Source organism: Takifugu flavidus, chromosome 19, assembly GCF_003711565.1.
Source record: "Takifugu flavidus isolate HTHZ2018 chromosome 19, ASM371156v2, whole genome shotgun sequence".
In the NCBI taxonomy this organism is placed as follows: domain Eukaryota; kingdom Metazoa; phylum Chordata; class Actinopteri; order Tetraodontiformes; family Tetraodontidae; genus Takifugu; species Takifugu flavidus.
This window is the reverse complement of record NC_079538.1, coordinates 5,355,831-5,382,026: the sequence shown is the minus strand read 5'-3', so window position 1 is coordinate 5,382,026 and position 26,196 is coordinate 5,355,831. Positions and strand designations below refer to the sequence as shown.

Below are 26,196 nucleotides of genomic sequence, written 5' to 3'. Positions count from 1 at the left end.
CGCGCATGAAAGTCAGCGACGCACAGCTAGTCCAGGCCTGGTTTAGGTGTGGCAGGGGGGCGACACAGAGATGGAACCGTAGCCCAGAAATGCTCCCGTCAGAGGGTCGGTTCAGGCACCTGCAGAGTAAATGCCTTCATACCCCCTCTGATGAAGCAATAAGGTGGTTGTGACTGTTGGACATGATCACAAATCTGCCCCCAGCTTCAGGGTCAGTCCGTATCATGTGTGCGAGCTTGCGTCGCTCACGGTCTCCTTTGTTTTTCCCTCCTGCGTGTGAAGGTGAGGCCTAAATCCACCACCCTGTCCAAGCTTACGTCAGAAACGAATCATTCCTCATGAAAAAAGATAAATCACAATGAAGTCCGCCAGGTAAGTCCAGTGATTCTGCCCAGTCTTCCTATTCAGCTTGGTGAGAACACCGATGTTTTGGCCCCCATCCTGCTGAAGAAACCCGAACTGAGCTGGAGGGCAGATGAAGGTCACGCCGGAGCGTCGATGGCTGATCTCTTACGGCTGGAGAAATGGCCCTAAAAGAATCTACTGTACAGTCAAATAAACGCTGAACTGAATTTGCCCCAAGCGAAGGGGCCTGACCGTGCCCCCACTTGTGACCCCTGCAGATGTGATCATGTTACTTTACATCCCATCTGGTCCATACGTTGCATGCCAGAGCCTCCTTTCCCACTGGAAACTCTCCAGACTGGTTTCTCTGATTGGTCTGTAGGTTCATCATGGAGGGGCTCCCACCGTACAGTGTCAATCTGAGGGCCCCCGTCCAAATTACAAGGGGCCGGAGGCCTTTCATTAGGAGCCAAGGGCTTCATGAATAAATGGAGCAGTTAATCACTGCCAGCAACACATCTCTGTTTGTCTTGGAGTGGAGCAAAAGGAGGCTTTTCCCAGCGCCTCTGGGAAATTACTTCCAAATGTTGCCAGATATAAAAGTTTGCACAAGCTGACTTATTATTCAATCATGCAGCAGCGCACGTTCCTTATCAAGCTAGTGGGGGCGGACCCCGTCGTCGCCGACGACCGAGCTGAGAGGGAGAGCTGCGGCATTGGTGGTCCCAGTGTATTCCCAGTTGCCCCACCACAACAGAGCCAACAACCAACTTTATTTTCTCTTCACGAGTGTGTTTGTTTTGCGCCTCGTTCTATAAAACCCTGGAGAAAATGTGGTTTCATCTGGGCATCTGCAACCCCGAGTCAACGGTCTCTGAGCTCGCCGCTATTTACGTAGATTTACTTCCTCCTCTCAGCTGCAACGCCTCAGCCTCTGACAGCTTTTCTGTCACTAACAGGAAACAATTAAAATGTCACATTTCACTGGCAGAACCCAGAAAAAGCTCATCAAATCTTAAAACTGGCGGTAAAATCCAGTAGAGAACAAGCTAAAGGCTGCTGGCCCCGGGATGGAACCAATGACCTTAGTGTCACAAAGCATCTACATTAGTCACCCGCAGACCCAATAATCAGGACAGGAATAGAATATTTCAAAAGATGGAGCTCTCTGAGCAACCTCCAGCTCCTGGAGTCGTTTCCCTCTGCGCCACATCAGTGCCACGCCAACACCCATCAGCCAAACCACCCTCGCCAAAACCCCAGGCCCTCAGTCGGGCGACCTCGGTCCGAACGCCCGCTGCCAAGTGGATCGCAAGAGAAAAAAAGGTTTTGTTAAATGTCTCCTGTGGTGGCCGTTAATTGTGATTAGAAATGATTGATCCACAGGATCCCTGGGATTAATCTGATTAAACCCAATCTAGATGCACTATAATTACAATTCTGATGTTGCATTTTTATTGCTATAAGTGTAAAAAAAAACAATTGGCCATCAATGTTGCACAAATGGTAAATTAGAAAGATATAAAACTAGCAGATTAACCAGATTACTATGAAGATTAACATCTGATTTGTACTTTTTTACTCACTAAAACGTCTGAATGACTGTTGTTTGTTTTTGTTTGCTCATTCCAAATCGCTCTATCGAATTATTCTATTGGAACCCAACGGCAGAACATCTTATCTATGGACCCCAGTCAGGGACACGGAGCGGTTTCATCACAACCGCCACGATTGTTGCCTGCAACAAAAATGCGCTGGCTTCTTTAAATGCCAATGAAGAGATTAGAACAGCTGGGCTGTTGGGTTAATGCCCTTATCAAGCCAAATCCCTTTTGATCTAGCCTCTCCGTGAACTCCGCATTCCAGGAAAACCATTAAGCAATTTATCCGTGCTCACTCACATCCCCACTGCTGATGCACATTTGTGGAGAATAAACAAACTATCAGGGCTTTAATGTGCTGCATCCTTTGTCTCGGCTCGCTTTGGGCCTTTATACAACATTTATCACTATTATTTTGACTCGATGCTGTTGGTACTTATAATGATCACTTCTGCACAGGAACCAGTAAGAGGAGCTGCTTTTCCTCTCCCCTCCACCACTCTGCTGGGGTCCTGCGGGTGTTGGGGAGGCCTCTCCGTGCAGCTGGTATGACATTCCTCCTTCTGTTGCTTGTTTCCTCATTGGAAGGTCAAGAAGCGCCGACTCCCTAAATCTTGTAAAAGAGAGGAGCGTGTGTGATTGGAGTTGTGTTGATAAATACCTACACTGTCATGGAGGAGATCAGAAGCCCGCTGGAGACACAGACGAACCCCAGGTCCGTCCACTATCGACCAGGGATTGTGATTTATGAGGTCAGATAAGAGAGGAGTTGACATCGCTGGAAAGTCAGATACCACGTTTGCTGCAACCGTTTTTATTTTTTACTGAAAAGGAACAGTAATTATTACAGAAGAACGGCCTGTGCCAACGGATGATGTGCCTGGTTTCTCTTTTCCGGCTCTGTACCTCGTTACCCGTACAGGTGATGGAGTCTCGTTGTAGGGTTCTCCTCGTGGATGCTGTGTGCTAACCTCTGACACGCGAGGGTTGATGTTAACAAATACTCCCCGTGTACATCCGTGGCACGCTACATCCCCCTCGCTGCACCCCACCCCTTGTTTCCTGTGGCGCTGGCTGAGGGGAACAGTTGTACACCCTGATAAGCACGCGTGGAGGAAAGCCTATGCAACCATAATGAGCCTGTTAGATGCTGGCAATCAGGCGCAATCACCAGCTGCCATTGTGCTCGTGACGCCTGATGCTAATGCAGCTTAAATGAAGACTAATTATATGGGGATGCACGTCGGTTGGGATTCAGGTGAGAGGGAGAGAGCGGGAGAAGCAAATGAACAGGGTCCAGATCAAAGGAGAGAACCCTAACAGCTCACACATGTGCAGAGGTGCACGCCTGCCGTGCGACTGTGGAATGTGCTGTGGAAGAGCGCAGGAGGAGGAGGACAGTGGAGGGAAAATACTTCGTGAGCAAAGCACATGTGCAAAATATCACGGAGAAGGAATCTCGGATCCGAGCTTTTCAGCGACAAGGTGAACGCACGTAAACGTCGAGCTGCGCCTCCAGCGGACACACGTGAGACCTCCGACCAGTCGTGCACCTGCGTTTCCAGCCTGCTTTTTACGCTTCTGGAGTTGGGCTGGGGGTCCGTTGGGCTGCCCCGGGTGTCCTCCCATTCGCTCTAACGCACAGATAATTGGCTGCTTTACTTCCCCATTTCCTCATATACAAAGATAACGCCAGCAAGTTGTTCTCCCAGACCCCGGAGACCATATGTGAAGAACCAAAGCAAAACGACTTAATGAACCTTTAAATACAAGCTAGCATGCTAACTGTCTGTGCACACTCTTCAGTTCCAAATATAAAGACATTGTTGTCTGGTTATTGTTGGACAAAAGCTTCGGACGGCCAGCGCTGATGTTTCCTCTATAGGACATCCTCATGTCATGCCGCCTTTTAAGTCGAGCCTCCCTGCTGTAATTGTTTATCCAGCTCCTAATTGAGGACCTCAGCCGCACCCTTTCCTCGTGCGGCTCCATGTGGCAATCAACCTGCCACCTTATCTCCACATCTTAATAAAAACTAAAATGATTGCGCCACAGCCCAGGACTTCCCTTAGAAAAGGGAAAGAAACAGGTGGTGGTGGGGGGGGGTGAACTACATGGGTATCGGACTTGCGACGCGCAGGATGGGGAGAGCTGAGCGGTGGGATGTTGGCAGCGTAGAAAATGGAGGAAAATAGAAAACAAACAGGAGGGCGGACCACGCAACTGGGAGGAGAACCGACTCGGAAGCACTAGCTTATCTGAGTGCGACAGATGGCGTTTCGGTTGCGCAAAACAGGCGGCTGAGTTATTCATCACAGCTGGGTTAGGGTCAGGGTTCTGCTGTTGATACTGCCATTCAAGCCTCCAGCAGAATCTTCAGAGTCCTGGGAGGTTCCTGGATCGACCGTTCGGGCCTTAGCGTGCACAGCGGATTCCTAAAGTCAGTCACTAAAAAATGATTAACGGTGAAAGGGCCTCAAACAGGCATCAGATGTGGGTTCGTGCCTCCACAGCCACATTCACATGATGCACACCAGAGAACCTGCTGACAGGACCCGGAGGGCTGTATAGGAGGATCATCCATCATCCTCTGTAACCATTAAGATATAATTAATATCCAAAGTTAAAGGCAGAAGATTTCATAAATTCCAGCGTCCACGTGACCCGTTTGTGACCGAGCCGTGAATGAGTGATGCTCACAGATCGGAGCCGCCCCTCTGGCGCTGATGGCTAGCAGATTTGCGGAGCCGAGAATATCGAAATGTTCTCCGGGTCTCCTGCGTCCCGTCAATCTCAGGCCCGGCGGAACATCTGAGCAGCATTACAGCTACTGACAGCGTGAGGCGCACGTGGGAAGCTGTGAGCCCCAAAAACTCAGATGCTCTGGGGAAAACAGCGTTCATCAGGACGCACCCACAGCTTATTGGATTTCCAGTTGTGCTTTTTTTTTTATTTCCTGGACATACATTGTGCGTGAGACAGGGTCACGCCCATCATAAACATTTCCTCCGCGGCTGCAGGGAGGAGCCTCTCTCGCTGTTTGTTTAATGTAAATATGCTGGAGGACCCAACAACCGCCCATCCCCGCCGCAGGCATGGAAGAAGAAAAACAGACGCTGGCTAATGGCCGAGCCGGGGTCTCGTTCAGCCCGGAGAGTGAACCGAAGCAGGGGGAAGCACAATGCACGCACAAAGCCCCTGAACTGGGCCGTCCGCAAAGGTTATGAGCCTCTCAGACAATCCAGGGAAGTCTGAGGTTACTGTAGGAGCAGCTAGCGGGAGCGTTTGCTGCCAGAGTTCCCATCCCTCGGGCCTTCGTCGATGACAGTGATCTGTCAGTGCTGCGGCCTCTGATGGAAGCGGACCATTGTGATCAGGAGCTGGTCTGAGAGGGTTCCTCGGATGTTACCGCACTTCCGATGAAAGCTTAAGAGGCACGGCGAGGAGCCTGTTAGCGGGTTTGGTTGGGCAGCGGCACTCAAGCAATCAAGGAGAGGAAGGAAGCCGCGCAAATACGGTTTTCTGCCGAAACATGGGGTCGTTCCCACAGGTGAAACGTCTGTGTGGAATGTGCACGTTTGGGATGGATTGCGTAAGGTTCCTCCGATTGCAAACAGATGCCCGGGGGAGGGAGGGAGGGGGGGGCGGTTTCTAAATTTGGCCAAAGAAATAATCTGGTTTAAATAATCTGTTTAATAATCATGTTAAACATGAAGGGTCATGATTAGATTATTATTGTGCTTCTGTGGGTGCTGAAAGTCTCATTAATTGTGCTTGTTGTTAAATTAATTTAGAGTTTTGTGATGAATAAAATGAATTATAATTATTTTGTTATATTAGTTATTGTTATTATTATTATAAATGTTTCTTAGTAATGTTCCTACATGTGAATTAAGAGTAAACAAGATGACTCTATTAACAAAAAGCTGAGACGTTTGATCATGTGACCCACGGTGTGGACAGAACCCCCTCAGCCAAAATCAACATCTGTACCGACTCAAACTTTCTTGTCCTGGGAGTTCTCGCTACTTTTCTGTTCCACGCTTCCCATCTGGGGCGTAACAACACTTCGCTCTGCTGAGGAACACCAAAAGGTTCCTCTGACCAGTTTACAGATGAGCCATCTGTGGTGGGCACGGGGACGACGAGGACCGGTATCTGGCGTGGACCCGTCCTCAGGGAGACGAGGAGAGCGTCGCATGTTTCCGCTGCTCGTTTCTGTAGCGGAGCGGGGGGCCTCTTCGTTCTCTTTTCCATCCTGCACAGACAAACCCTGCAGGGAGACAAACTGACGCCACACTTGTAAACATTTTCTGGCCCAGGGACCAATTTCTGGGGCCTGCTGGCGGAGCAGACAAGCCCCACAGGACGGTGCAGGCAGGCTTATCGAGCCCAGCCAAGCCACAGGAGCAGCTCTGCTATCGCCGCACCAGAGGAAGAACTCAGCACCTTATCTCCTCTTTGCTGGGGGAAAAACACTCCTTCCTGCTCCTCCGGCTCAGGTGGCGAGCTCGCCGGTCCTCTGAGGCTAAAACAACCAGGCACGGCCCCGGCCCGAAGCACCCCGAAGGACGAGGCCCTTTTGGCACGCTGACGAGATTAGAGAAATACAGCGGCGCTGTTTGTTTTCAGTGTAAGAAGTTTGTTTTCATGCCAGCAGGAGCTGATTTCAACACAATGGCCGTGCACACGAGCGCACGGGCGTATAGGAAACACAGCGTTGAAGGCATCGGGGCTACTTTGTTGGCCGAAAATGAAAACAATGTCAATGTGAATAAAGTGGAAGAATGGAAAAGTGAGTGTGAACAGAATAAGCAGGTTCATTCAGGATGAGCTCCAGACATTGTTTTTGTCATTTAATAGAGATCAATTGTAAATAAATAAACTCCAGTCAGCACAAATGGTCTTTGAAAGGCCCAGTCTGTTGGATTTAGCGACATCTAGTGGTGAGAAGACAGAACGGAACCAGTGCTCTTTATAAAAGCGATGGAAAAGCAGCAGATACTCTCCCCTTTGTATCATATTACTTACGTATTGCGATTTTTGTCTTTTGCATATTGTGTCGCAGCGTTTCAGGCAGCGGCTGTAAATTGTTTTCAACAAGAATAAATGCGCCAGAATAAATCGAGAGCGTTAATTAATATTTGAACTCGTGAAAGCTAATCATTTATTTGGATTTTGGGTTCCCAACCATGATGCCATAAATGTGTTGTGAGAGAAACTTTTTTTCCTGCACGGCCAAACTGAAAGACGTCTGGTGGAATTGGAAAACGCCGTTCCTATTTTGAAGCTTTTGTAGCCGGTGCGACCCTGCAGCGTCCCCGGGGCTGCTTGAGCTCCTCTCTCCTCTCACCTGTCTGCGGAACCACACTCAACACGTGCCAGTAATCTACCCCGGACATCGCCGTCTATGGACCCTTTATAATCTTTGGGTTAGACGCAGACTTAACGTGAAAAGAGAAAAGGTGTTGAATGCAACAGGAAAAAGCCATTTTTAGCCTCTCTGTCGTCAGGTGGGACACAAACTCTGCACCAAGCTTTAATGCTTAAGAGGTTTATTGAAACTCCGCCTCGGGGCACGTCCGGAGGTGAAGACCTTCACATGATCTCATTGTTGGTGCACTTGCAGGAGGCGTGACAGGAGGAGGCAACGTCATTTTGGCAGCCCCATTGATTCGTCAGACTGGGACAGTTGCTGTACTTGTCATTGTAGCGACAGGGGTTGGCTGCAACAGACGCAGGCAAAAGAGAGGGTTTCTAGACAGCTCGAGAGCTGAAACGTGCGCTGAGATGAAGGATGTTCAACAACAATAGCAAACAGGACAATAAAGGGGACCGTTGGAGACTCACTGCACAGCTTGTTGTCGCAGGCACTGCTGCAGCTGGCACACGTCTGTCCTGAGTTGTAAGGACGAGCGAATTGGTAGTTTCCTCTGTAAGGCAGGTCAAAAGGTTAAAACTTAGCAGCTTTTCTGACTGTTTTGACTTTTAGAAGCAGGCAGGACATCAACTATCATGGTCTGTTTAGATGGATATGAGCAACGAGAGAATTATCTTTAGACTGGACAGTATATCAGTGTGGGAAGGGGGAAACGTTATACTTACGGAGGGCAGTACTGGCACACATAGTGATATTTATAGTCGTGATTGGGGCAGTAGGCCATTGCACAGCCGACATAGAAGGACTTGTACCAAACAACCTAAAACCAACATTTCCAAACGTTAGCAGACCACACTCATGTTTCTGAGGTGAGGTGAGATAGCTGCCTATGTAAGCGTACCTGTGTAAAGTGTCCAACTGTCCTTCCATTGATAGAACCCACTCCGTATTTCCAGTCGTTCACCTCATCATACCAGCGCTGGATAATGGTGCTCCAGCTTTCCCTCGCACTGGAGCCGGCCCAGTTTTCCCCACAACCGCTAGCTTCAGTTCAGCAGCAGATAAAATAGACAGCAGAGGTCATTTAAATTCTTTTTCTTTGCATTAAATTGATGATTTAGCTGGTTTTGGTTGCTGCCTCCAGTCACACACACACACACACACACACACACACACACACGAGCAGCATGGCGTCCTTACTGCTGATCTTCCTGTCCTCGTCTTTGCTGTGAGTCCCGGTGCATTTGCTAACCCAGGCCTGAGCGTTGGCTGCAGCCTCATTGTTCCAACTCTGTGGAAAGCAGAACATGTGTCAGCCCGTGTGGGACATTTCCCACTGCAACAGAACATTTTAGTCCGTTTGTAGGTACATTCCTCTTAGATTATCTATTTCTCAGCTTCTGCAACAATGAGCACAGCCAGTAAAATTAGTGCATTTCGGTTTTTATTCCCTTTTCTACGTGACCAACATGCAGGAAGTTAATAAACACCTTTATTTATTGACCAGCGTGTAGTTTGCATGTTACACCCTTCAACACTGTGCCTGTGGTGTGTAATGTTGAGGTCATGACTGTGTGTTACCATTTTCAACATGTTGGAAGCAGGAGGCTGAACGCCTCGTCTCAGTGCGTTATGCTTGGCCACTATCTCGTTCTCCTCAGCGGGCGTGACGGCAGAACCTCCGGTGGATGAAGAGCCTCCCGAGGAGCCTCCCGAGGAGCCTCCCGAAGAGCCGGTGCCTGGAGACGCAGCAAAACCAGTCAAAAACAATCAAAGACAGATACTGGAACAGCCGAAAGCACATACTCACCCACATCCTCCTCAGAAGATTCCCAGGGCCACTTGAATTTCCCTTTTCAAACATTACACACATTTCAATACCACAGCAACAACATCAACACTAATGTTAGTAATACTTACAGGACTTCAGGGGGGGAAGGAACCAAAGTGAGGAAAGAAAACACACAATGAACAAGCCGTAAATGCATGTTCGCCACAGAAAAACACGCAGAAGACGAGGCAGCGCCTCTGATTTTACTCACGCCGAAGAACGCTGAGGTGCTCGGCACCTGCAGAAGAACACAAACGGCCAACGCACAGAGGAAGCGAGCGAACCGCATGGTGGTGGGCGATGGCGACGCTGTTCAGACAGGCGCTTATATAAGAGAACACTCAAATCTCCCAAACACACAACCCTGGGGGGGATCTCATTTGCGTTTGTGTTTGATGATAAATACACACCAGTTTTACCATAAAACAGACAATTTTAATCGTTTTTAAAAATGAGGTAGATCTTGTGCTGGTGGGTTAAATGAAGCTAATGGTGACACAGACGTTTGCCACAGATGGATTAGAACCTTATTAATCACAACATGACTCCAAAAGAGTTCCAACTAAAGGCCAGAGTCCTCGCGCCTTCACAGGCGTTCTTCTGTATCGTCCACGTGGAGCTTTTATTTAAGTTTCTGTGGGGGCCCTGATGCCAGGGGCCCCTCAGAAGACCCCATCCTGACTGGCTTCTTGATTTAATATGTATCGAGTTATGCGTCTGAAGGAAAATTCCAGTTTGAACCATTTCCGTTGTGTGTTCCCACCAAAGACAAACATGCAGCTGTTTACATATAGTGCAGCATGTTTAATGTATTTGTACACACTGTTTGCATAAACCCAGAGTCAATAGGAACAAAAATTTTGTAGCCATAATGTCTGGTGTGAAGAGTAGAACGCCCCTTTGTAAAATTGTACTTTTATTGCAGCGCTCCAATTTAAAGCCATTATAATGTGTTTGCTGGTTTTACTGGAGACATTTTCCACGCTGGAACTGAAAGAAGCCCCCGCTCCTTCTACTGACACACATGGCTTCTCACTGGTCACCATGGCCGTTTACTGTGACTGTTGTATGTTTTTCATACGTTCGTCAATTAAAATTTCACTACAGCATTAAAAAAAGGGCAAAAGGGATAAATAACAATAATGGCGGAAGAACATGCAAACTAATTATGCCAAAATGACTAAAATTTACAGAACTTGTAGATTACCAACAGCTCAAATAATGTTCAAAGTTAAAAAAATTATATATATAAACACACACACAACCCCAACATGTATATATATACTGTATATATGTGTGTTGTGTGTGTGTGTGTGTGTGTGTGTGTGTGTGTGTGTGTAAGGGGCTTGCAAGTTACACCTTTTCTATTATGTCCTATGTCATATGTTAAATGTTAAAATTAAATACATTACAAGGTAAAAGAGCACAGAGCTATGTGTGTGTGTGTGTGTGTGTGTGTGTGTTTATATTTTTTTCCCCATAATTATGTGGTTAGGTAGTGTAATATACTGTATGTATTTGATTATAATTCAAAATTGTAATGTTTGTCTGGACCTTATAAGTAATATTGTAATGGTAGAACGTAGAAAAATAAGTCAATATTGGTCCAAGCATTGAACCTCCTGAGACAAAGTTTAGTACCTAAATGGGATCATCATTGAAATGTGCAGCTTGTAATTGAATATTAAGTCCCCTTCTGATCATCTTCACCAGCTGCACACTCAGTCTTGCTTAAACTAATAACTCAGTAGGCACCCTTTAATGCTGAGGAGATTTATTAAGGCAGCGAGTCGGCGGCAGCGTAGCTATTTAAACAATCTCATTGGTGCACCTGCAGGAGGCAGGACACCAGGAGGCGACGTCACTGTTGCTGCAGCCCCACTGCTGCTTCAGCTCGGGGCAGTTGCTGTACTTGTCAGTGTAGCCACAGGGGTTGGCTGCAACAGACAGCAAGAGGCACATTAATGCAGGCGCCAGCTTCTCTGGACAGCAAACCTGTTAAAGGCCGTCAGTTCAGGAGGAGAAGACTGAAGATACGCGTAGAAATGCACGATCGGCTGCCAGATTTAGCACCAATCCAGCCTCTTCCATGTTTACATTTGTTGTTCATTTACATTTTAAATGTTTGAATGTGTAATAATCATGATAGTGATAATAAACAGACCGTATTTGATACTTACTGCACAGTTTGTCTTGACAGGCATGAGGACAGTCACCACAGGGGGGTCCTGATTTGTAGGGATGGGCAAGCTGGTAGTTTCCTCTGTCATGCAGCCATTTGAAATTGGTTATTGAGAGTAACAGAAGGACGAATCGCTTCAAATAAAGAGAAATGAGAGCTGTGCACGTACGGTGGGCAGTAGTGACACACGTAGAAGTATTTGGATTTAGAATTGGGACAGTGGGCCAAAGCACAGCCCACTTGGTTGGACCTGTACCAAACAACCTGTGGAAAGCAGAGGAAGCATCAAATCACGGCTCAGAATACGATCTGGTGTTGGAGCCTCACCTGCGTGAAATGCCCGACCACGCCTCCGTTCACCGACCCCACGCCGTAGCGCCAGTCTTTCACCTCATCGTACCAGAACTGGATGGCGTCGCTCCAGCTGTTCTTCTGGCTGGACATGTACAGGTTCTCCCCGCAGCCGCTGGCTAGAGTCAGAGAGAGAGATCGTTCAGAGGTGTCCCCTTCCCAGCTCGGGATTCAAAGCCATTAACCAAAGTTACTGCTGATCTCTCTGGAGCTGTCCGGGCTGTGGCTCATGGAGCAGGTGTTTGCCCATTTCTGAGCATTGGCTGCAGCTTCTTGTTCACAATTTCACTCTTTTCTGAGGAGGAAACCAAGACGGAGCCTTAAATAAAAAGTATATTTAAAGATTGGGGAAAGTTGCAGGAGGGTAATTGTTCAGTGTTAATATTAGATGTTACTCACCGTCACCCTGTTCAGAAAAGAAGACAAAACAGAGGAGTTAGTACTTCAAGATGACAAACCATTAAAAAAAAAATCAAACATTTTCAAATCTAAGAAAATTTGGTTACTTACTGCAACATCCTCCGAAAAGGTGAGAAGAGCAGCGAGGCCGAGGGTGCACAGGAAGTTTAGAGCCAACATGGTTGAGGACCAGGATCTTGATCCCTCTGATGGCCACGGGAAGGTTTTATACAGCGCATAAGAACGGGCAGGAACACGTCGCCATTCAATCTCAAGGACATTTTTAACATGGTGGATCTTATCGATCTGCACAAACTCGTACTTCTCGAACTCGTACTTCTCTGGTCAAGGGCGACAGAAATGCAGCTGCTCTGGGGAAGTGACACAGGAGCAGTTCTTTTAATCTGTCTGATATGGAAGAATGTGCTGTGTGCGAGCTAAGCTAATCAAATCAGTGAAGACCTACGTATAATCTCACCATCATGATTTACAGTCTTTTGCTTTGTTTGGGACCTGTTATCTTGTGTCTCCCTTAGGCACATTTGAGTTCTGTGTATGTTAAACTGTTGCAGAATGTCTGCTACTGTTCTTGAATGTGCCCTCATGCTGACACCAGTGCACCAGGTGAAGCAAATCATAATAAATGACTGATGGCTTTCCTTTGTGCCGGTTTCTCCCCAGTCAAACAAAGACCACGATTGTGTCGTCTCTTACTATGTGTACCCGGTTATCCAGCTCTTTATGATGGCTGCGCCAACAGTGTAACTAGGGACCTCCTATTTTCAATAAAAGAAGGATGGCGGGAGGTGTGCGTCAGAATGTGTTGGAGATCTGTAACTGAGCACATCTCTCCGTTCTCCTTGCAAGTAAAATTCAAAACTGTTGTCTTTGCCTCATTTGTTTTTCTCGTGTTTCAGGTCGTTTGAACCTAACATCCTCCCCATTGCCTTAAATGTTTCTCAGGAATAACTGGAAGAATTTGAAATTCAAGCCATTCAAATTGTCTGCTGTCATATCAAATACAAAAGTTATTTGCTCAGCACATTAAATCCCCCCCAGAAAACAGTCAGTACACATTTGGATGGAGATTTAGGTGGGACGCTTGGACGAGACGATCAGTTCCAGAGCACGCTTGTAATGTACGTGTAGAGGACAGACTGGCCTGCAGCAGTCCTGACCCCGACCCTGAGGAGCACTGACGGGCTCGACTCGGGTGGCTTTTTGCTCCAGAGTGACCAACAGAACCTCAGTGGTCGAATGCCGGTTGGAGCAATTGGGTGTAACCAGTGTCGATCCAGGCTGTGGAGAGGGCGCCAGGCTGGCTGTGTATGGCAACTCCACAGGCTACCAAGGCTCCACTCTGTTAAATGAATAAACTACCAATAGGTCTCGTTTCCTCATTCCATCCATCCAACGGTTCTACTCCTCCTGCAGCAGCTCCATGCACATGGGAGATAAGCAGAATTTCCAGTTTTCTGCCCCCCCGTTGCAGGGTATTTGTGCAAACTTTGTCCATTTTCCAGTGCGCTGCCTCCCTCCTGCGATCACCTCCCGTCGGTGCGCATTGGGGGCGCGCATGCGCACTGGCCTCCCCGTCTCATCATCGCAGGTCGCCTCGAACATCTCCAGAAAAGCGGATTCCGTCCTTTATCCGTCGCTTCCCCCCGCCCCCCCACCTCCTCGCCGCCGCCGCCGCGGTGTGAACGCACCACCGAGGGAACACAAGCCATAAGATGAAGAAACGTCATGTGGACGCGAACAGGTTACGGAAAATGAAGAAATGGAAGATGACGGAGAAGCTGTCTGAGAGGTGAGCTAGCGCAGCCGCGCTTTGTTGTGGCGGCCGTCTTTTGTGTGTCTCCAGCCGCCGTCACCTGTCTGCCCCCGCTCGCATCACCTCCATCCTCCAGCCTCCAGCCTCCATCCTCCATCCTCCAGCCTCCAGCCTCCAGCTCGGTTCCGGTTCGGCCCAGCGTCGCCGGAGTTACTTCAGCGACGTTTGTTTACACAGAAGGCAGAAAGGGGCAGTTTGGTGTCGGCCTGTTTCACACTTTCAGCTCCTTTCGGTGCCAGGCGCGTCTCCGAGGGGACAAAAGGCAACTTTAACGTTTCTCTGGGATTCTTGGCGCATAAATGTTCGGTGGTTTTTAGCAGGAATGCGGGATGTGGAAGCGTCCAGACGTTAAAGAACCTCCTCTCATTGTTTAACGTCACATGTGACATTAAAACTATTTAACGTGATGTGTTTTTTCTCCTTTTTTTTAATGTATGGACGATTTTTGCTTTGAGGAAATAACTGTCCGACCGATTTGGGAACCTAAAACATTTATATTTAAATTAATTCCTAATTTTACCATTCGGCCCCTAATTTCCTTAAAACGTAAACGTAAATTTCTTTGCCTTTATATTGAAATAAAGACATTTTGCCCTGAGTGTGTCAACAAAGAACAGACCCATGATTAATGAATTTTTCCCATCCCATGTTTTTCCAGCAAACTTGTTTGTATTATTTTGACATTTCTGGCAAATCCTCATTGAAGCAACGTAAATATATGTTGTCGCTCGGATATAAGGAGAAATTGGGCTCGTGTTTGGGTCAGAGCTGCAACAAAGGGGAGTTCAAACTCTGAGAAGATGCTGTGGAGCTCCCTCTCTCCTCCAGATGAAATATCGCCATGGTTACCAAACAAAGAAGGGGTGATGCGGTGGCAGCTTACGGATGAGTAGAACAAAGGAGGACACCACAGCCCCGTGTTTAGCTTAAATAAGGGAACATTGTTGGTGAGCCCGCCACTTATGGAGGATGGGCCCCTTGTTTAAGATGCAGCTGCTCAAATTGGGGGTTTTTTACCGGAAGAATTTCATTTCCTCCACTTGTGAGTTCACGCCATAACTCATTTTGTCTCATTTTGTCTCATTTCGCCACAGCGAGCAGCTGTGATGTGGATCCGAGCCACTTTTGTCCAGAGTGAAGGCCAAAGGTCTTGACCGGAGTTGGGGTTTTTCCGGGTTTTTTTCACCCTTCCTTCCTCTTTCCGCAGCGCCTACACTGTCCTGAAGTTCGTGATGATGTGGACGTTGGTGCTGCTGGCTGATTTCATCCTTGAATTCAGATTAGAGTACCTGTGGCCGTGCTGGCTCTTCTTTGGAAGCGTTTACACCACTTTCCACTGCCACGGCCTGGTAACTCTTTCCTTTTCTCTTCGTAACAGCGAGTCAATTAAATCAATGCTGCATTTTATACTAATGGCCTTTTCCTTAATTGCAGGTTATCTGTGTCGTTTTTGTCTGCGCTGCCTTCACCCTGGACATCTTTTGTCTCATTTTTGTTCCTTTACATTGGCTATTCTTTGTTGCCAGCACATATGTCTTATTTAACTACATATGGCACTCAGGTGAGCGTGTGAACCCTTTTGGCCTCATTTACACCAGCGCGTGGCGGCCTGAACTGTAACAATATGGTGGTTTTTGATTTGTGGTGTGTATTGTGGTTTGTAGAGAAAGGTGTGTGTATATCCACGGTGTCTTTGTGGCTCCTGCTGGTCTACACGGAGGCGTCGCTTCGGCTCAAAGATCTGAAAACCTCTTACACCAACTTATCTCATCTGTTTGCTGCACACTGGTACATTCATCGCCATGTTTATGTTCTGAAACCACCGGGGCAGTTCTCTAATTCTGCCCCCCCCTGTTGCTCCTTCAGCATAGGATACCCGGTGGTTTATCTGGGCTTGTACGCCACCTGTTATTTCACCAACATCTTTAAGCTGCGGATACAGAAGGCGGTTCAGAGCGACAATGACTTCCACGTGCACCTCCTGCAGCACTCGCTCCCTCCAGGCCTGCAGGTTTACTCCAAGAGCGGCTCTGACGGCTGCAGCGGTGAGTCCTCTGATCCACTTGTGTTGGGTCAAGTCAGAATCGTACGGGATCGAGTTAGAGACGAGGCTGAATTTGGGGAATTCCGTTCATTTCTGTCCGCCTCCCTGTGCTCACAGGCTCAAAATGGAAAATGAGAAGCGATTCCAGCGAGTATCAGTGTCAGAACGGTGCTGCGGGGGCCCAGGAGGACGGGCACACTTTGGACTGTCTGCAGATCCGCTGCATGGACAGAGCGCTGGACAAGGTGACGCAGGGGGCCCGGTCGGCTGACCCGAACCGGCGGCCGTCTTCCACCAGGCCTGTAGAGGTGCTTCCCTGTGGGTCCGGGAGGGCCGAAGCATCTACAGAAAATCTACCTCAGGACGAGCTTGGAAGCAAAGCCACGCGACCAGCAAAGAGCTCCTCGCCAAAGGCCCGGAGAGGCAGCACAAACACTCCGTCGCCCCCCGCAGGGAGGACGGAGAAGAAGCAGAGATCCAGCTGCAAAACAGCCGCTCCTCCCTGTGATGTGACGGAGAGGAATGCCCCGCCGGCTCAGAATCACCACGCAGAACAGATCAAGTATGGCCGCCTTCCGTCTCAAACCTGACGCCAGAGGCTGCGACCACCTCTTAAAGATCTCTGTTGTTTTTCTCCTGTGGTTTGTAGGCTGGAGCAGGAGCTGAGGAGGCTGAAGTCTGAGCTCCAGACCAGCCGACAGAGCGAGCAGGAGCTGCGGAGTCACATCTGCAACCTGACCAACAGTGAGAGGAGCCTCAGACCAGAGGTGTCACTGCTCAGACAGTCCAACATGCTGCTGCAGAGCAAGTGAGTCAGGCTGACGCTCGCGTGGGGCGCCCCCTGCTGGCCGTATCTACCACCACACCACATTCCCTAAGAATATACAGTATGTTTTTATAGTAGGGCCTAAATAACATGTACATTAGGTAGAAGGCTTAAAGAAAGTGATGACAAGCAAGTGTCTGTGAGCTCTTTTACGTAAACGCAGCACTGATCATGACATATTTTTTTAAGGATCGTCTGCCTGACTAAAACCAAGCAGAAGGACAAACAGAGCAGCGCCATGCTGGAGAAGAAGACCAGAGCAGAGACAGAGGCCAGACTCTCCCTGGAGAAACAGCTATCTGAGCTCCAGGCTCAGAAACCTGAGGAAGCAGCCAACGCAGCCCGGAGTCTAACCGCCAGGTAGAATTTTTACTGTTGTTACGTCGATCCTGGGAATCAGAGCACGCCAAACCCCTAAAGCACAAAGAATTAAAGAAAATGAGAGAAAAAGGTGTTAAATACGTGTGATAAACAAAACAACTATAACGTGATACCGTAATGTGCTGTTTATTCTAGATTGAAATGGAATGTCAATGCCAGTCAAGGCTTTGTGCTAAGCTAAGTGAGAAAGCTCAATTTAACGCTGAATAAATGTAAATATCAGCGTAGCTTAATTACATGCGGACCGCATAAATATCAGGGGAAGTAAATGCTAAATGTTTCTGTGTGAACTGGCCCTCTGTCGGATCTCAAACTGTTATTTTCTCCCGTCTCGACACCAGGCAGGAGCACTGTGAGAGCCAAATGTTAAGGAAAAGAGTTAAAGAGCTAGAGACAGAGTACAAACAACTACAGCTGGAGTGTCAAGTGACAGAGAGTCGTGTGGTAGAGCTAGAGAGTGAAGTAGAGGTATCTCTTTACACTATCTTGGAATGAACCTGTGAGTTTTAAATGTCTAGTGAGCCTTTCATGGTGCTGGTTTTTTTATGTTTGTTTGTTTCATTCCTCCTGTGTTTACTTCTGTGTGTGCTGAAAAACTATAACTGGCTAAATGGTATTTTTTGAAGTGTTCTGTTTTGTGAAAATCATCAGTCTGCGGCGTTGCTGTGTGGCCGTCCTTGTTGTCGTCGTGGTGCTTTGTGGTATTTGATTTCATTTTGGTATCTTCCATGAAGCATGCCGACACGAGAGCTGGGTCTTTCATAAAAACATAGCGGTAGAAGACGCAGAAACGGTCCAGAGTGGACAGACAGGAGGACTCCTGCCCCTGAGGATCTCCGCTGTAGCTGCAGGCTTCATGTTTTTTGAAGGGCCAAATCATCTGTGTGCTCGTGTCCTCTTTGGTTCCCCAAGCGAGTAAACCTGAGCATGTGTCTGGGAACAACTTGGTGGGGAACCAAAGGCAATGGAAGGTCACTGGGGCTGGAGTCGGGGGAGACGCTCCCACACGTTGTCACGGTTTTGTGCTTCTGTCCGGGCGCAGGCTCTGGGAAAGTACCAGCGTGTGGAGAAAGAGGCGGACATGCTGCTGTCCACCCTGTCAGCCATGCAGGAGAAAGCACAGCACCTGGAGTGCAATCTGAGTGCCGAGACCCGCATCAAACTGGACCTGTTCTCGGCGCTGGGAGACACCCGCAGACAGCTGGAAATCGCTCAAGGTCTCCCCCCCGACTCTTCTTTGCTAAGAATTCTTCTGTCTGTTCTGTCTGTTTCCAAAACACTAATTGGTTAATTTATATATATATATATATTTATATATATATATATATATATATATATATATATGTGTGTGTGTGTGTGTGTGTGTGTGTGTGTGGTGTGTGTGTGTGTGTGTATTGAAAAGATATATATATATTATATAAATATATTTATAACATATTTAAGTCCTCGTTGTAGTCTTCGTATTGGCCACCAGGGGGCGCTTTAACCATTATTTTGACTTCCATTTAAAATACATTGACGTCACTTGCGTCCCGCTCATGCATGTCGCTTTTTGTGTGCGTGTGAGACAGATAAAGTGATGAAGCAGGACCGGGAGATCAGGGAGATGAAGCAGAAGATCGCAGAGGTGATGGCCGTCAGCCCCGGCGTGTCCTACATGGCCCCCCGCCCACCGGTGCCGCATTATCTGACCAAGTTACTCAACTCTGAGCGCTACATGCTGACTCCGCGGGCTCTGATGTACCAGTGTCTGAAGAAGTGAAGGTGTGCTCACCCTCCCCGGAGCGCCGGAGCCTCAGCAGGCTGACCCGTCCTCTGTAAGTCCAGTGCCTTTTGCTGCACTGATGGTGCCGATGATTTCGCCCGGCATCGAGCATTTAGGCGGCCTCTACGCTCGGGTCTACGCCCTGTAGGTTTGTCCAAATGAGACCGCAGCTTGGTTTCCACACGAGCAGATTTATTTCTACAGATCAGCAACTCTTTGTAGTGCTTTGTTCCAGAAAGCTGCAGCCCAAAAATGAGTTCACATTTATTCATATCGCAGATGAAAAATCTTCCCTGGAAACCTGCCTGCTGTGACTATAAATCCTCTTCAGGGCACTAACGTTAGATTAACATTTTTTAATAAAGTCAGTGGTCTTCAGTCGGTGTTAAACAACAACAAAAAATAACCTGAACACACAAAGAAACAAGAATAAAGCTAAGCCATGACATCAAACCAGTATGCAAAGGGACCATCCAGCCCTCATCTTTTAAGTTTGCAGCAGTGGATGGAAACAAAAATCCCATCCCATAATTATAAAAGCTAAAATCATCAGGAAAGCTAACAGAAGGGGTGGGGGGGTCATATTACACCTGTGGTGCCATGTACAGTGTTGTAGTCCATAAACATGAGCACACAATTATCCAGAACTCACATATATTGTGTAAATGGGGCCACAGAGGCTTTTTAAAAAATATTTCCACCTTGTTCTCAGCGTTTTTGGTGGCTTGTTCTGCTCGTGTGCAGTAATTCTCCTTAAATCCTCCCGGTTTTGTAGGCGCTTGGTTCTAAAGTTTTACACGGTTTACAGACTTTATCAGGTCTTAAACGGGGAGCAAACGCTTTTGATTCACTGACATTTTATAATTTCATCCAAGCAAAAACACATTTCAAGTGAAATTCGAGCAGGTTTGAGAGGAGATGTTGTCGTCTGCATCTGTAAATAGTGAATTAAGGTTATTTGAGCCGTCCTGAGATGCAGTTTCAGTTGAACTCACTCTTTAAAACCATCAACGAGTGTTTCTGGCCGCGGCCCAGGAACCGTTTGGATGATTTTCAGTGCCGGGACACGACGACACCGAAGAGGCGCAGTCAAACATCCCAGATCAGGTGGATTCCGACCAGGTTTTCCATGTTCGGCAACAGTCGTTGGGGGGGTTCGGTCGCACAAAACCCAATGTCGCCATGAGCTGAAGGCAGAACGGCTTTGGAAGGAGTTTGACTACTGTGCCTAGATCCCCTCCTTTCACCCTGGGGAGTAAAACACCTATAAATGTGAGAGTGATGTGTTTGAAGTGCTACGTACTGTTTTTTTTTCTATTTCTCTCTGTACAGACCTAAATAATCAATGCATCGGAAGACCGGATATCACCATTTTGGTAGTTTTTCTTTCTAAATTCAGTGTTTATAGGGTGTTTTATATCAGAACTATTTTTTAGTCTCGCTGTACTTTTATTACACCGCTGTAATTTTGTACGGCAACGTGTTTGTCAGCATGAATTGTGTTGTGTTCCACCGTTTTCGAGCACACGTTGTGACGTCAAGTATGTACATGAACCAACTTGTACAAGGGCTACAGATCTTTGGACTAGGTAGAGTCACACTCCTGATACAGGTGAATTGGATGTTTTGTATAAATATCTCAGAAATTTGGATGGTGTCGTTGGGTTTTTTTCTTTCCGCCTGCAGGCTCTTGGTTCTGTGCCGGGTCCGGTTCTCACACGCAGCAGAGACTCAAAGGAAAACCAGCAGGGAGGTGCTGAACGTGTACATTTTTATTTGAGGAAGTGAAAAAGGGGGGTAGATGTATTGCAGAAACAGCACAGCATAGAGTGCACAAGAGCGTAACAACGTCACGCCCGGATATCTACACGCCCGGTGGGGACAGACGGGGCCGCGTCACACCCAGACGCCACTGACGCCTCGCTCTGTCGGGGCCCCGCGGGCCTCTGGCGGGAGAGAAAGACGGCGTACGGCAGTGCAAACTCAGCGGAGATCCCCAAACAGCCGACAGACGGGTTACTGTGCGCGTGGGGAACATTTAGGACGCAGCCTCGACCTTTTCACAACCCTTTAACACACCTGACGGAGCAGCTCCAGTCAGACGCTGCAGCTGGACCACGGCCGCCCTCCGCTATAGAAGAGAGGCGACTACGAGCTTTACATTCAAACCACCACCCGGTCCCAGTGAGTCCCAGTACACAAACACTCCAGAGAAGATACACAAATAAATAGCCTGCCGTCTAATATCTGAATCCTTCACAAACAGGCTGCGGAAATGAGAGAGTTCTGAAGTAAAAGTGACATTGTTGCATTACCAGCACGATGCATTCAAGAGTCATTTTAGAAAACAAAACAAACAAAAACAGGGTAGGAAGTTGTGGAACGTCCAGACAGCCAGACGTGCGCTCCAGTGTGCCGGGACAGTTGATTTTCACACCGACGACTATGACAGTAAAGTAAAAATGCTTAAAATACAGTTTTAATACTGACTTTAGGAAAATACTGCCGTTCACCTGTGTGCGGCTAACACCTTTAGCATTTACTGAACAGAACAGGCCAAACGTGGAAACATTGGTTTTATCCTTCAAGTTGCACAAGGAATTCCTCTTTAAAAGAGAAGCAGATGGCTGTATTAGATGGGAGGAGGACACACAAACAGAAGCAACGGCCACTTAGTGGCAGCTTTTCCCATCAGAAGATACAAGAACGGGACCTGCGCCCAGACCAAGGCTTCCCCCTCTGCCCTCGCCAACGCTTCGCCTCGGAGCCGGAGCAGAACGCTAGTCCTGATGAAGAGGATGAGGAGGCTGGTTCCTCTACTAGGAGGAGACGGTCACCGGGTTGAGGGAACCGTTTCGACTGTAGAACTTGGAGAAGGCCTCTTCGAGAACAGACGCCAGTCGGGGCTGATCGCTCTGGTGTGGAGAGAGAGCGGGGGTCAAAAGCTGCCCCCGAAGAGCGGGAAACACCGCGCCGGAGGGTCGAGAAGAACCGCGTTTACCTCACTGATGAATCCCAGCTGAACGAGCTCCACGGCCAGCTCCTGCACGCTCTCATCTGAGCAGATACACACCAGCTAATTAGCGGCGGGCTAACTCCTAAACGTCCTCGAGCACCCAGCATGCTTTGGGGCCGAGGATGTCGACGAGTCAGCTCTTAAACGGACGTACTCACTCGGTAATAAATCACAACTTAGGTGCCGGTTCAGCTTGTCCTCCAGCTTCAGCAGCAGCGTCAGCTGCAGGGCAGAGAAAACAAGGTCATTCAGAGGTCACACAAGCTTCCTGTGTGTGTGTGTGTGTGTGTGTGTTGGAGAGGCGGCGGCGCCACTCACATGGTGCTTGGTGCCCTCATCGATGGGCTCAATATTGCACTGCATCTGCAGGACCTGGGACACAGCAGAACCTCTGTCAGAACCACAGGCGACTACAGGAACGGGCTGCGGGCGTCTCCACGGCGCCGCTTGGTTCTTACCTTCCTGGTCTCCAGCTCTGCGGGCTCAGGAGTGGGCGTTTTCACCGAGGGGGGCACTATGGGCGACTTCACCGCCTCCTGCTGAGGTTGTTGTGGACAAGGTATCCCGAACGCCGTCAGAGGGTAGATCCCGTTCCTGGGGGGCCAGAACAAAAGATGCGCGGCGTCAGGAGAACCGCGGCGTTCCCGTTGTGCTGCGGCGTTGCGTTTCCTTACCTCACGTCTTCCAAGAACTTGTCCAGCTCGAGGGCAGGAAACTGCGAGAGCCTTGAAGAAGCAGAGAAAACGGTGAACGGCTGTGAAAAGGTGGCGCCGCCGCTCCGCCAATTTTAAACGCCACGAGGCCCCACTCACTTCATCTGCACGCCATTTTTGGCCTCAACAATCACCAGGTTGGGGTCCATGTTCTTGGTGATTTCTTCCAACGCGTTCTCTGGGATCATATCTGCCAGGAAACACACGACACCGCCCCATTTTTTTTTAGGTTTTTCAAAATAAAAGCACCCGTGTGGATTCCCCTGCTGAACTGTGCGCGTCTGTGCACGTCTGTGGGTGTGGCCACTCACGCTGGTGGCTGACGATGCAGTGGGCCGCCAGCAGCTTCAGTAATGGCACCTCGAACAAGGCCTGATGAAACAGCAGCTCCTTGGCGGTGGGTCGCTTCCTGGGATCCACCTCCAGACACTTCTGGATAAATTCCTGCCACCGTGCAAACGCAATGACAAAACTGAGACGGGCGATTTGGATTTTGGTCTCCAAGGCGGCGCTGCGTGGCGGGGACGGACTCACCCGCTGCAGCGGGTCTTCCAGGGACTGGATGGCACTGTTTATGGCTTCTTGAGACACGTAGGAGGAGTCTCCATTACTCTGGATTTCCAACACAGCCATCTAAGTTTAGACAAAGAGTGACCTCAGCGCAACGCCTCTCGTGGTTAGTGGTATTTCCCGCCCCCCCCACTGAGGAGCAGCTCACCTCTAAGGCGCACATTCCGAAGGAGTAAATATCCACGGCGGTGGTGACGTTGGCAACGGCTGAAAGAAGACGAAGCTGGTTACTATGGTTACTATCAGACCCGACACTGCCCACAGAGATGCTCCTACCTGCGTATTCCGGAGCAAAGAAGTGAAGGCTCTTCTTCTCCTCCCGGCACGTCTTCACGTGGTTATTGATGGTGTCAGGGGCAACTGGAAGGGGGGGGGGGCAGGGCATTAGCCTCCACAAGCTGCCTTTACACTGATTTTGTAACCATCCCTCCCACCTGAGCCAATCTTAATGAGGCCGTTGTGCTGGATGAAAATGGTGTCACAGGTGAGGTTGCCGTGGATGATGGGGGGCTCGCAGGAGTGCAGGTAGCTGCGGAGAAAAGGATACAGGTCAGCCTGGAAGTGGGGGGGGGGATCATAAACTCTGGAGATTAACGGTGGACTCACCTGAGAGCGGACAAGATCTGTGTGCACCAGCGTTTCCAGGCCTGTCGGGAGGCAAAAGCAGGTTTGAAATTAAAGGGAAAAGCTTTGAAAACGAGATCTCCCAGCTGGCGTCATTCGCTCCGGCTGGATGTGGCGGTCGCACCTTCTCGTTCATGGTCTTGTGGTTTTTCTTTGTCTTTTTCAGGAACTGCTTCAGACTTCCCGAAGACATGTACTCTGTGATGAAAATCACCTGCGGGCAAAAGGCGCAAAGGTCACGACCGTGAAGACGTTTTTTAAATAAAAAGGACTTAATGTGGAAAAAGGCTCCCCCACCCTCGCTCGGTTCTCCTTCACATCCGCCCAGTACTTGTGGAACTTCACGATGTTTAAATGCTCCAACTGGATGAGGTTGTCAAAAACTGCTTTGACTTTTTCCTGAGGAGGGAAAAAGACGGCTGAAAAGGGAGACAAGCGGGACAAAACCACATCCAACCGGACAGATACGGTTTCTGAACTCTTCCAATCCACCTCTTTTCCCTACAGACCCCAGAGACTTTTCTCTGGAACTGCTCTAAGGAGCTTAAAGCCAAAACAGAAAGAGGAATTTAAACTATTAATGCGCTGGCAGGTGGCATTAAAACTGCTGGTTTTAATGCTGGTTGTTATGCAGGTTTCGTTCAGACCTGCCTGTGCCCCCATCTGCACCCCCCCCGGTCCTGCACCCACCTCCTGTAGTTTGAAATTCTTCCTTTCTGAGAACATGACCTCGTTCCACACCACCTCCACGCCTTCCTCTGTGTCCATGGCCAAATACGCGTTGTCAATGCCAGGAACGTTGCGCTGATTCACCTTCAGAGACCAAACAGGTTAATAATGTGTCTTTGTTCACAGGGTCACAGCCCCCCCGGCTGGTTTTTCACCTCTTCTCTGCGTTTCTGCCAGCGTCCACAAGGGCTTTCCTCCAAAATCTCTGACTCATCCTCGCTCTCCTCTTCCTCGTCCTCTGTGGCAGCAGCCGCTGCAGGCTGGGTCACCATGGACACGGGGGGCGACACGGATGACACTCCTTGGCCTGCGGACGCGGACTCTGGCTTCCCGTCCTGGCTGTTGTCATGGGCCTGTTTACTCTCTCCCTCCGACATGTTCTTAGTTGTCAGGCCCAAGAGCCTGCTGTGAGACACAGATGCACGAAACCCAACATAACACAAAGGCAACACAGTCCACCACTTCCTCGTTTGGTGCCCTTTTAAAATGAAAATCACGCTGGCTTTGTGTAGCTGTTGTTATACAATCAAAGCCCCTTGTGTTTAGGCTTTGAAGAGAAGATCAAAGGTCATAGTCGACCCGGAAGCCGTAAGATCGCCAGAGATGGATCACGATGATTTCCTCATGATGCCATTCAAAATGCCCTCAGAGCTTTTCGAGTTAACAAGCATAACAAGTTGGCTAATTCGGCTCTGCAGAAGAGGCCAGAATTACAAATGTGAGCAGAAGTAGCAGAAAGAATAAAACGTACGTGATAGAGTCAGGAAATGTGACGATGCCAGCTCCAGTTTAACAGCCTCCCACTGTCGAAGCCGATCCGTGTTTATTGAGTTTGCTCAATGCGAAATAAATCTTCTTGGCGTCGGAGCTAGGTTGCATCTAGCTAACGATGCTAGTTCCTTGGCTCCGGTTAGCAACAAAACTAAGTGGTTCACCGGTAACTACGCAATAACACACACGCCAAAGTCACCGGCTTATTCACTATAGCTGTAAAAATCCGCAGCTGTTTAATCGCAAACGGACTAAACAGCGTTAGTCGAATCGCTGCTAGCTAGCGACAGCTTTAGCAGCCCACCGCCCCTCGCTGTTCCTCAAGACTCCAGCCCTGCTAATGTATGCTATAAAAATTAGCCACGGCTAATATCAATCAAAATTACGCTAAACACAACGGTCCCGGGTGAAGTGACTGGCTGATATCATCGTAGTAATGAATAAAAAAATCCAAAATGGAAGAAAGAGAGGCGAATGTTGGAATCAACTTTATATCCTCGGCCAAAAGTGACTGACTTAAGAGCTAGCTGGACATTTAGCCAGAAATGATGGCGACAACTTCCAGATGCACACTGCGCTACAGGCTCCGTGACGTCACCCGGGCGGGTTGCCAGATACGCGTCCGTATCCTCCGTTCACATCTGCGTCTCAAGTATGTGATTGATACCTGAGCTTTTTAACCCAAATCCTGCTACTTGTCGGGCCACGTGTTTATTCATTATTGTAAATAAAGTACACATTGATTCGATTTACTCATTATAATATCCTTTATTTAGAGAAGGTACACAGGAACTGGAAGCCAATTAGTCCCGTAAGTGACCGGACATGGCAACC

The 26,196-nt window shown here is 48.6% G+C and overlaps 4 protein-coding genes across 6 annotated transcripts; 1 reads left to right on the top strand and 3 right to left on the bottom strand.

The window, feature by feature from the left end:
- Window positions 1-7,484: 7,484 nt before the first annotated feature.
- LOC130516161 (cysteine-rich venom protein-like) lies at window positions 7,485-9,956 on the bottom strand. 2 transcript variants are annotated; one of them, XM_057017007.1, is made up of 8 exons: window positions 9,365-9,948; window positions 9,137-9,178; window positions 8,908-9,065; window positions 8,527-8,617; window positions 8,228-8,370; window positions 8,052-8,146; window positions 7,797-7,879; window positions 7,485-7,672 (listed from the first exon to the last, which is right to left on the bottom strand). In XM_057017007.1, the coding sequence occupies exons 1-8, from the start codon at window positions 9,444-9,446 to the stop codon at window positions 7,545-7,547; spliced, it is 822 nt and encodes a 273-aa protein (XP_056872987.1). In that variant the 5' UTR covers window positions 9,447-9,948; the 3' UTR covers window positions 7,485-7,544. The 2 variants fall into 2 exon arrangements, with proteins under 2 accessions (XP_056872987.1, XP_056872988.1); XM_057017008.1 differs by lacking the exon at window positions 9,137-9,178 and having other exon boundaries at window positions 9,365-9,956.
- A 958-nt stretch (window positions 9,957-10,914) lies between these two features.
- LOC130516543 (cysteine-rich venom protein Cau1-like) lies at window positions 10,915-12,269 on the bottom strand. Its single transcript, XM_057017653.1, has 7 exons — window positions 12,201-12,269; window positions 12,090-12,096; window positions 11,885-11,962; window positions 11,667-11,809; window positions 11,509-11,603; window positions 11,338-11,420; window positions 10,915-11,094 (listed from the first exon to the last, which is right to left on the bottom strand). The coding sequence occupies exons 1-7, from the start codon at window positions 12,267-12,269 to the stop codon at window positions 10,967-10,969; spliced, it is 603 nt and encodes a 200-aa protein (XP_056873633.1). The 3' UTR covers window positions 10,915-10,966.
- A 1,401-nt stretch (window positions 12,270-13,670) lies between these two features.
- On the top strand, window positions 13,671-20,589 carry si:dkey-12h9.6 (macoilin). The gene is made up of 11 exons (XM_057016143.1): window positions 13,671-13,899; window positions 15,131-15,272; window positions 15,358-15,484; window positions 15,588-15,711; window positions 15,790-15,968; window positions 16,085-16,529; window positions 16,617-16,775; window positions 16,983-17,153; window positions 17,516-17,642; window positions 18,217-18,391; window positions 18,746-20,589. The coding sequence occupies exons 1-11, from the start codon at window positions 13,823-13,825 to the stop codon at window positions 18,934-18,936; spliced, it is 1,917 nt and encodes a 638-aa protein (XP_056872123.1). The 5' UTR covers window positions 13,671-13,822; the 3' UTR covers window positions 18,937-20,589.
- Window positions 20,590-20,693: 104 nt separating this feature from the next.
- On the bottom strand, window positions 20,694-25,934 carry nrbp1 (nuclear receptor binding protein 1). 2 transcript variants are annotated; one of them, XM_057016146.1, is made up of 18 exons: window positions 25,343-25,934; window positions 24,747-24,993; window positions 24,553-24,675; window positions 24,160-24,261; window positions 23,987-24,076; window positions 23,845-23,885; window positions 23,673-23,767; window positions 23,515-23,598; window positions 23,387-23,445; window positions 23,203-23,301; window positions 22,980-23,112; window positions 22,768-22,858; window positions 22,630-22,680; window positions 22,414-22,549; window positions 22,274-22,327; window positions 22,114-22,177; window positions 21,941-21,996; window positions 20,694-21,854 (listed from the first exon to the last, which is right to left on the bottom strand). In XM_057016146.1, the coding sequence occupies exons 2-18, from the start codon at window positions 24,966-24,968 to the stop codon at window positions 21,759-21,761; spliced, it is 1,596 nt and encodes a 531-aa protein (XP_056872126.1). In that variant the 5' UTR covers window positions 24,969-24,993; window positions 25,343-25,934; the 3' UTR covers window positions 20,694-21,758. The 2 variants fall into 2 exon arrangements, with proteins under 2 accessions (XP_056872126.1, XP_056872125.1); XM_057016145.1 differs by having other exon boundaries at window positions 24,747-24,996; window positions 25,343-25,933.
- Window positions 25,935-26,196: the final 262 nt, after the last annotated feature.

Excerpts from the sequence above, each read along its gene's own strand:
- LOC130516161 (XM_057017007.1), bottom strand. The coding sequence starts at position 9,446 with ATGCGGTTCGCTCGCTTCCTCTGTGCGTTGGCCGTTTGTGTTCTTCTG. Across the intron at positions 8,371-8,526 it reads CGAGGACAGGAAGATCAGCA|CTAGCGGTTGTGGGGAAAAC; the intron begins GTAAGGACGCCA and ends GCTGAACTGAAG. Across the intron at positions 8,147-8,227 it reads CAGTTGGACACTTTACACAG|GTTGTTTGGTACAAGTCCTT; the intron begins GTACGCTTACAT and ends TGTTGGTTTTAG.
- LOC130516543 (XM_057017653.1), bottom strand. The coding sequence starts at position 12,269 with ATGTTGGCTCTAAACTTCCTGTGCACCCTCGGCCTCGCTGCTCTTCTC. Across the intron at positions 11,810-11,884 it reads CAGCTCCAGAGAGATCAGCA|CCAGCGGCTGCGGGGAGAAC; the intron begins GTAACTTTGGTT and ends CTCTGACTCTAG. Across the intron at positions 11,095-11,337 it reads CTGTCAAGACAAACTGTGCA|CCAACCCCTGTGGCTACACT; the intron begins GTAAGTATCAAA and ends TGTCTGTTGCAG.
- si:dkey-12h9.6 (XM_057016143.1), top strand. The coding sequence starts at position 13,823 with ATGAAGAAACGTCATGTGGACGCGAACAGGTTACGGAAAATGAAGAAA. Across the intron at positions 15,712-15,789 it reads CATCTGTTTGCTGCACACTG|CATAGGATACCCGGTGGTTT; the intron begins GTACATTCATCG and ends TTGCTCCTTCAG. Across the intron at positions 16,530-16,616 it reads CACCACGCAGAACAGATCAA|GCTGGAGCAGGAGCTGAGGA; the intron begins GTATGGCCGCCT and ends TGTGGTTTGTAG.
- nrbp1 (XM_057016146.1), bottom strand. The coding sequence starts at position 24,968 with ATGTCGGAGGGAGAGAGTAAACAGGCCCATGACAACAGCCAGGACGGG. Across the intron at positions 22,859-22,979 it reads CTGCATCGTCAGCCACCAGC|ATATGATCCCAGAGAACGCG; the intron begins GTGAGTGGCCAC and ends GTTTCCTGGCAG. Across the intron at positions 21,855-21,940 it reads AGCTGGGATTCATCAGTGAG|AGCGATCAGCCCCGACTGGC; the intron begins GTAAACGCGGTT and ends TCTCCACACCAG.